Here is a 10,000-nt window from a genome sequence, read left to right as displayed (position 1 = left end):
TTCATCACTAGAATGAACTTATTAAACTTAGAGAGCAACACACATCCTCAATGTCTTTAAGTCTGTTTCTTCTTCTTCTTCTTCCATATGCAGTGCACATGGCTGTGAGTAACATCACTTGTTGGGGGGGGGGGGAGTTGTGCTGCTGATGCAACATGCCCTTTAAGTTCAGACAGAAATTTGCAATTTCTTCATGGTGTAGACAATAACTCGCCTATAATCTTCGTGAACGACACCATAGGACTTGTCGTGTCCACCAACTAATGCTGATAGACAGGATGTCCAATTCATTGTAGGGGCGGCACCCAAACTGATGCCTGATGCCTCGCCCTGCCTGTGAAACACCAGGATGATAATTTATAGCTGGGCCGACATTCAAACCCAGGTTGTAAACAGTTAAGGAGCAAGTAGGTCTGAACATCTAGGCTATATCGTGGCAGCCCCACTTCACTAACTGGCATCATACCTCGCAACTTCACTTTTAAAACAAGGGGTAGTCATTACTTGGACCTTAATGGCAAGCATGTTGTTCAAGTTCAAGTGTACAGGGTGGGGCTGAATTTAAAATGGCCACTCGCTTTGCCTCTGCTCTAAGCACTTTCAAATATCTATCTATTCACCCATGATTCTCGCGTTCATATGTGGATGGTACATCGATCTTTTCACACAGAGGTCGAGGCTCATAGAGTAGTTGAACGACAAAGGGCAGCAGGTTCATAAACTGACAAAGGGCCAAAGGAGAACATGGAGATAAAGTAATGTGTGGACATGCTGAAGATGAGTAGGTGAGCAAAATATTGCTGTTGCTCCTTACACCATACAAATGTTCTCTCCATTCCCACTACTTGGTCTTCCTTAGGGTACGGTGGAGTCGAGAGATTCATTATTCAGGCTTTGTGTGGTGGTGTTCCAGTTGGTGCTGGTGGTATTCCTGATGCTACAAAGTTTTGTACTCTTGGGCAAACCTCATCTTCTTTGTGTTCAGTCTGATGGACCTTTATCTCCACTGTGCACAGCATTTTCACACTGAGATGGTTTCCTTTTTAAGCCTTCCCCGATAAGATAGGGGAAGGCTTATTGTTGTTGTAGGTTTGGTTTCAACAATTAGCGCCCCCAATTTTTAATGGTACCCCAGATTTTTTTAGACCTTTTGGAGTACTAAACCACCATTTAGGGGATTTTTTTTTTGTTCTTCTTCTTCCTGCATTTCTAATTTCCGAAATTTCCAAGCTGTATCCTGGAGCCAGCTGAGACTTTCGCAATGAAAATTTGCATCAATAATGCAAATAGAAAGTATATAGAGTTGACCTAATTTTTTGACCTTGACCTTATTTTTAACGTGATGACCTAATTGTAGACATTTTAACATTTTTCATCATAACTTGACTAAGGTTTATCCGATTAGAAATAAATTGTCCTCTCTAGATAGCCCAGAGCAACCCGCATTTACCGAATACCCCTCAGAGTTAAAGGTGAAGGTCAAATGGTGTTCTAAAAATGAAAGCTTTTTTGTTATCACTCAATTTTGCCAATGCGGAATCTCAAAGACTGCTTGGCCTTCCAAGATATTCTTGCATCATAATGGTGGACATGCACTGACATTGTGCATCTGATAATTGATTCATGTTGTTGACCTACCTTTTTTGGATTATGATAAACCAACAAAAAACACCTTGTTGATCATATCCTGAACAAATTTTCCTCCAATTTTCATGATGTTTGAGTTTTATGGATAGATTAGCATGGATCGGCTCACTACACTCGCCTCTCCACACGTCGTTGTGGAGATTGACGTCACAGATTTGTTGTGTCGTCATGATTTACACCAATCATCATACAAACATTTATTTTGTACAAACATTGGTATATTATATTTATTTGAAATTTATTTGTGATACAAAAAGGTTCAAGTGGTCTAAATGGTCAAGGGGCTAAGCTATCTGATGTGTCTGAAGGGTGTAAGGGGTCGAAATGGTGTTCAGGTCTCATGGGTCTTTTGGGTCCTCCAGGACTTTTTGGTCTTCAGGATCTTTTGGAGCCTTGGGAACTTCTGGGCCTTTGGGGTCTTTTTAGGTCCTCAGTGACGTTTGAGTCTTTAGGGTATTTGGGGGCTTTTGGGTCCTCAGGGACTTTTGGGTCATCTGGGTCTTTTGGATCTTTGGGGTCTTTTGATACCTCGGGGTCTTTTAGGTTTTTTTGGATCCTCGGGGATTTTTGGGTTATCTGGGTCATCAGGGTCTTTTGGGTCCTCGTGGTATTTGGGTACTTTTGGGTCCTTGGGGTCATTTGGGTCTTAAGGGTCTGGGGGTGTTAAAGGGTCTTCAACGGTCAAAGGGATCTTAGCAGTCTAAAGCGTCAAAAGGTTCATTCCAATGGTACGTAATTAATAGACATATAGTCACATGGCTTCACAGACTGACTCATGGCTTCACGGATGGACGGACCGTGCTTTTCGTTTTTATCTTGCCTGTTCGAAGAACAGAGAGCTATAGCGATACCCCCGGCGTGAGCGTGAAAATGCTAAAGTTTTTGCTACAAGTTATTTTTTCCTTTCTAATGTTTTTATCTACCACACTATTTTTTATATGCCTGATATCTATATATATATATATATATATATATATATATATATATATATATATATATATATATATATATATATATATATATATCTTCTTCTTCCTCTTTCGGCTTGCTCCCGTTAGGGGTCGCCACAGCGGATCAACAGTCTCCATTTCGCTCTATCCTCCACATCTTCCATTGACACTCCGACCACCCGCATGTCCGCCCTCACCGCATCCATGAACCTCTTCTTTGGCCTTCATCGTCCCAACATTCAGAGTTCCAACTCTCACCTCCACACTTCTACGCTTCCCCCTCTCCCACTGCCTCCGGACTCGCCTTCCCCGTCTCCTTCTCCTCCTTCGCCCAGCAGTAGCACAATTTCCATTGGTACCCTGCTGACCACCGGTACCGGTGGCGGTCGTTGGTAACCCGGGCCTCGACCGATCCGGTATGGAAATTCGTTTTGTTGTCCGAAGAATGATTTGGCATAGGTTTTTACGCCGGGTGCCCTTCCTGACGCAACCCTGGTCGCCTCTTACGACACACAGGGATATGGTACACCTATTCTAACCGGGGCATACACCGGGCCCAGTACAACTGGTACTCATTTCGCCGACCTCGAAAGGATGGCAGGCTGAGTCAACCCCCTGGTGTTTTCGACTTGGTATATATATACATATATATACATATATACCTATATACATATATACATACATACATATATACATACATATATATATATATATACATATACACATATACATATCATATTGTGACGTCCACAGGACTTGAACAGTCCCGCCAACGTAGAATGAGCCGAAACGATGGAGGCGGTTTATTTATTTATAACCCAAACATGGCGGTTCTAATTTGTTTTTACTATAAACCAGAAATAACAAGACTCGGCAAGAAGAGGGATCCGGGGCGATTCGACGGGATGGTGTGGGATCGGGCGTGGGGAAAACACAGACAATTCCAATGAATATACAGATCTCAAACCTCTAAGGCGCCAAGTTCACACACACACACACACACACACACACACACACACACACACACACACACACACACACACACACACACACACACACACACACACACACACACACACACACACACACACACACACACACACACACACACACACACACACAACGTAGCTATTTCTGGTGGTCAGGCTGGACCGTGGTGTGGACGAAACTGTCCCTGGATCGGCGTCGGACGAGCTGGCCTTGCTCTCGTCAGGGCGGCAGGAGAAACCGTGGTGCTGTCGACCTCCTGGTCTTGGCCCAAGTCCGCTCACAGCCGCCAGGGAACCAGTTCTGGCGCCAAGTTGCGAGCAGGAGAGGGAGGCAGGTCCGCCCGCCGTTCGACCCCGTACTCCGAGTCAGCAGAACCCCAGAGCCAACCAAGGTGAGGCACGAGGCTCCGCAAGGCTCCAAGACATGATGAAGAACACGATCGAATCGGCACAACAACAAGGACGCTCTCCGCGCAACAGCCTCCACACCAAAAAAACACGATCGTTTTTGTCCCGATCTTCTTCCTCTTCCTTTTCCTTTTCGACCCCGAACAGAACCTTTTTATCCTCCTGTCCTCGTCACTTCCAATCGAGCCGTTTATTGGCCCACCGCCGTCGCCTTCTGCCAATCGTGATCACGGGGCGGAGCCATCCGCTGCACTGTCCTGTGACGTCACGGCCAGTCTCCAGAGAATACCAAAAGGGGTTTACGCAGACACACTTACCCTATCCCGTGTCCCTATCTAATTACGTGACAATTATCATTTCCCCCCTTGAAAAAATGAACATTTACTAGACAACTTATCACCACTGAATTGCTACTTATTACATCGAGATCCTGGTAAACTCGAACAGCATGGCATACCTAATTAAACATCCTAATTACCCTTTGAATGCATACCCTCCCCTCAAACGTAACAATATATATATATATATATATATATATATATATATATATATATATATATATATATATATATATATATATATATATAAATTCAGTGTCCCAACGAGGCTTGAACCCAGGACCTTTTGGGTCCCAAGCCACTGTGCCAACACCAGGCTCATCTATATCTATATATATATATATATATATATATATATATATATATATATATATATATATATATATATATATATATATATATATATATATATATATATATATATATATATATATATATATATATATATATATATATATATATATATATATATATCGGGGCGTATTATGTGATACCGGTCGTCTGTCCGTCCGTCCGTTCCTGTCCGCAGTCTAACTCCCAAAGTTTTCAACTTTCACGTTTCATATTTGGTACATAGGTACAGACTGTGGAGACGGTGTGTCGTGACATACGTTCGTCATCTAAAGTGGTTGCCATGGCAACCAGGATGCTGTTTTCCATCCGTTCCTGTCCGCACTCTAACTCCCAAAGTTTTCAACTTTCACGTTTCATATTTGGTAAATAGGCACAGAATGTGGAGACGGTGTGTCGTGACATAGGTTCGTCATCTAAAGTGGTTGCCATGGCAACCAGGATGCTGTTTTCCATCCGTTCCTGTCCGCACTCTAACTCCCAAAGTTTTCAACTTTCACATTTCATATTTGGTACATAGGTACAGACTGTGGAGACGGTGTGTCACGACATATGTTCGTCATCTAAAGTTCGTCATCACGACATATGTTCATCAACCAGGATGCTGTTTTCCATGTTGTAGCACAATTCTGTATACACCTTCTTGTTCAGGCGTATATTGTGCTCACTTGGGCTCTTGTTACTGATTACAATATACAAATACATATATTGCTTTAAAATTATTTGGATCAGACTTCACTGCAATGCTTTATAAAAAATATTAATTATTAAACTAGTCTTTTAAAAACGATAAATGTATAAACAGGCGAGCATTGGGTGGCTTTGACACCAACTCTGGTTATATATTGTTGCGGTGCTGGTGGTCCAGGTTAATCCCCCCGACACAATTTGTGGTGAGGGGCCGTTAATTCCGCCAGCCCGGATGGGTGAGCGTTTTTTTCCATCTTAGGAGGTGGACACGTTGATCCTCAGAGATTATCACGCGAGCGGGAAGGGTGGGGCACAATGGCGGAGGGACGGAGGCACAGGGAAGCATATCACTGGGGGGTTTATACTCGAACACCATGACAAATACACCGAAACAGCAACTTAAAATGAACATATTTACTGAAAATAAACAAATATTGACAAAGGACAATAATCAGAATATAACAATATGTGAGGTAAATTAAAGTCCAAGTCGAGGCCCCTCTACACATAGACTCAAATACAGACAAGGGGGAATGAAATAAAAGAAAATCCCTCCTTTATTGTGACACTCAGCTTGGTCCAGAGATGGTCTCTATGGAACATGGAATTGAGGCGCTTTGATTTGCACGTGGAGATGTGTGCAAAATGGTGCCAAGCTGCCCTCTCATAGCGGGAACGTTCGTCAGGCAATTTGTGAGCAGTATTCAGCCCCAAGGCTCACCGACCGTCATGCAGCTTCTTCGTCTATCGCACCTACCGATACGCTTCTTTCAGGATGGCGGCGTCCCCTTCAGTGACACACACAAGGCCTCGAGGCCCGTCCCACATGACCAGCCAAGAGTCGATGGTCAGCGTCTTGCTCAGTACGTGAGCCAAATCGCCTCAGCACGAATATGAGAATCGTGCCGTCTTCTTCGTGTGTCCAAGGAAAGCCAGCCATAAAGCCCTGTTCTTACAGGCTATCTCCGAGCAACGTTCTCTCTCGACTGTGTGCGCCCCTCACTCCGCACTCGTGCGTTCCTTCTCTCCCTCCGACCTCGTGCATGTGCTCCCAATCTCTCAACTATGACTGACGTCACACCCCGAGCCACTGTTCCCTCCTCCGGGGCGTGGCTTGCCCGCTCAAAACCCGGGAAGGCAGGGCCTCCGCCCGCTCGACACGTTTGGTTAGCTTCTGTCGTCATGCCCATCAATCATCAGCCTCAGGGGCATGACTTCGCTTGCCGTCACCCTTGGAGGCGGCGCTGCGACCCGATTGGCACATTTGGCTCGCTTCTGACGTCACGCCCATCAATCATCAGCCTTGGGGATGTGACTTTGCCCACCATCACCCTTGGAGGCGGGCTTCTTCCCACTTGGTCATGTTATAAAAACGCAATTCTTTCATGGTTTGTAATACAAAAACATAGGGAAAAGTCACAGGGGGCCAATTACATCCTGGAGAACTTATCTTTAATTCCTATCTAATTGACATCGCACCACCCCCCCCCCCCCCGCCCCCCGTATGGTGACATGGAACACTTCAGCTCACAGTCTCCCGACTTAATTACATCAAGATATCTCCTACACGTCCACGGATCAAACAACTCTATTCAATCTTAACTTTCCCATGAAATCCCTCCATTCACCCCCACAACCGTAACAATATATAGGGATAGATTGTAAATGGGGAACACCTTTTCTTAATTTCCACTCTATCCCTAAATGCTGAAGGTTATGGTCATATGGCAGTCCAAAAATAATATTGCCATCATTGGATCACAGGCCAAGGGTAAGCCACAGGCGATCGACAGGCGATCGCCATGGGTAAGCCTTCCCCGGCCGGGGTGATCGCTTTGTGATCACAGATATCCAGTTCTCGTCATGTTGTTTTTTTTTTACTTCTTCCTGTTTAAATATTTGTATCCATTTGCTGCTTCTGAGTTTCACTTTTTTTGCTGCCACAGTAACAACGATTCGAGTTGCTTCAATTTGTTGACTCGGTTGGTTGTGCACGGATTTTACCGTTTTTACTTAGAGAAGATGGTGGTGGGCCTTCTATTTTAACCACTGCATTTCTGTGGCAATAGTTCACCTGCGATAGTACTTGATGTTTCTGGAGGTGCGGCTGTGCCGCTGATGCAGTGCTCTCTATTACCAGTACACTGGTACTCATTTCGCCAACCTCGGAAGGATGACAGGCTGAGTCAACCCCACCTGGTGTTAAATCAACAGGAAAAGGGGCTCAAACCCAAGACCCTAACCTTTTAAGCCAGCCATTTTGACTGTGAAGCTGACACCAAGCTTGAAAGGCTCGCATAAAGACTATATGATGGAGGAAAAGGCTATGATGCGAAAAACTTTATATGATATGCACCCAATTCAGGGTGTGATGCAACTTACAGTAGAACTTGAAGGTGGTGAAGCACAACTTGCATTCTGATTATTTGTTTTTTTTGTAATGGCAGTTCTGGCTGGACTTGCTCATAAGTTTGTCAAGGCTGGATTAATAGCACGGCAGTTTACTTTCTGCAGCGTGAGATAGAAAAACCCATTGGGAAAGAATGGCTGCTCAATGGTTAAAATGCTTCCGCAGAATGGATGTGTACAGAGCATGATGCATTAGAGTATTCTTCAATGCAGTATCACCAGAATCCAGGAACTGAAATTCATATCAAAGGAAAATTAAACAATATTTTGTGTTTTTATAAACAAGTCTAGGCTCAGGAAGGAGGGAAATGACAGTACAGCGGGTTGATGGACTGACAGAGGGCCGCATTTGGGGAACAGTCGGACAAAATAAAAGCACAGACAGATCACAAATGATTTGTTGAGCGTCAAAAAGGGAGGGAAAGAAAAAGAAAAGAGGAGTTTTTATCAATTGTATTTATTAGTTTAACTTGGTTAATTCAAAAGTGCTAAGTCGCTTCATACTTATACCTTTGATTGCTTTTTAACCACAACGTCTGAGATGGCAGCACAGTGTCCTTGCCGCTGAGGTCACAATTATATTATTATTTAATTTTTAATTTTATTTTACAAAATTCATTGTTTCCTTGCTCACCCTTTGTACGCCGTGGTTAGGCCAGGGACACGGATGTTTTCACAGGAAATGAAGAATTGACACAACTCGAGCAGCCAGCCAATCAGGTATGTGATGAAGAGTAATTTTGCACAAGAAGGAAGGGAGAGTTTCAGGCACTTCACTAGAATTCCACCAAGGAATATGCCCAGAGCTATGGCAGGTATACTTGTAGCACCTGTGGATGAAGAAAGCACACAACAATGTCACGCGCTTTAGGAATGGCTCCAACAAACCTGTTTTACTATATTTTTTGTATACAAAGTCGAGGATCGTGTAACAGCTAACACACAGAACATATAACAAAGGAGGAGACAAGAGGGGCGGGAGAGGAAAGCACAAAATAGTGGGGGAAAACAGACAACAGGATATCTGTGGAAGGGAGAGGGATGGGGTGGAGTACACGGGGTAAACAAGATGGTACTACAGGGACTTTCAGGAAGGAAAACAGGGAATTTGAAGGAGGTGAGTTTGGGGTGGATTAACGGGGGTAGAAACGATCAAGATTTTGGTTGGAGGAAGATATGAGATGGTGGTGAACAGCTGTTTTGAAGACCTGGAGGGAAGAATGGGATCGGAGAGCATGTGGGAGTTTGTTCCACAGGCGGGGAAAAATGAGGAATGAAAGAGTGTAGGTGAGAAGTGATTACTGATATTGGTAGTTTCACTCGAAGGGTTTTTTTTGGCGGACCTTGAGCACACTGAGAAAATATAGAGGGGACAGATCACAGACAGAGCAAAGGGGGGGGGGGGTGGCAAGGCCGAAGAGGAGACGGTTCAAGACAGAAAGACTAACGACCTGCATGCGGTGAGAGAATGAGACCCAATGATCCTAGTTGGATACCTAATATGATCCTAAAAGTCTTGGTTTCCACAGCATGAAGCGGAGTTATATGTGAGGCAGGAGCACCAGCCCAGAGGGGAGAGCAGCACTCCATCAGGCTGTGGATGAAAGCTTTGTGGGCATCCTCCATCGTGGAATCCTTCCTTGGCACATCTGAACTCTCCCTCCATGATGAGCCCTCCCTCCCTCTCCCTCCATGATATATAGGAGAGGGTGTGAGCTTTTTCAGGATTGAAAGACATGTTCCATGTGTTGGACCAGTTTGTGATTTTATCCAGATCTACAGAGAGCGAAGAAGCTGCTGCTTGCCGGTCTGAGGGATGACAGTTGGGACGGCAGAGGGTGGAGTCATCAGCAAAGAGACGGCACCTCCTTAAATCTAATATTATTCTGCCCGTTCTCAATAAATTATCAAAAAGACTTTTCCTTCCCTCTTCCTCAGATCTTCCAACGTTTGTAATACAACGCATAACTCTCCCGTTTTAACTTGACTTTATTGGTTAAAGTTTTATTTCTCCTTCCTCTGTCTCTCCATCATAGACGGTTAGCATTGGTGAGAATATTAATGTCAGGATTGACAAATATCTGGAAAGACAAAGATGTGACAAAACAAACCAAGAGGAGGCTGATGAATGCTCTGGTGAACCTCCAGTGGCAATGTATGGATGTGAGTCATGGACGGTGAAAAAGGAAGAAGATTGACAGTTTTGGAACGTGGTGGT

The 10,000-nt window shown here is 44.3% G+C and overlaps 1 protein-coding gene across 3 annotated transcripts in view; it reads right to left on the bottom strand.

The window, feature by feature from the left end:
* The window catches only part of LOC147009676 (solute carrier organic anion transporter family member 1C1-like), an 85,941-nt gene that overhangs the window by 13,006 nt on the left and 62,935 nt on the right, over positions 1-10,000 (bottom strand). For all 3 annotated transcript variants that reach the window (XM_085863039.1, XM_085863037.1, XM_085863040.1), the window contains exon 9: positions 8,417-8,612. In XM_085863039.1, the coding sequence (XP_085719165.1) occupies positions 8,417-8,612 (196 nt within the window). The remainder of the gene's footprint in view (positions 1-8,416; positions 8,613-10,000) is intronic.

Source organism: Eptatretus burgeri, chromosome 17 (assembly GCF_056783735.1).
Source record: "Eptatretus burgeri isolate ZD-2024b chromosome 17, Ebu_testis_v1, whole genome shotgun sequence".
In the NCBI taxonomy this organism is placed as follows: domain Eukaryota; kingdom Metazoa; phylum Chordata; class Myxini; order Myxiniformes; family Myxinidae; genus Eptatretus; species Eptatretus burgeri.
Note: the sequence above shows the minus strand (reverse complement) of the source record. Positions and strands in the feature narration are given on the sequence as shown.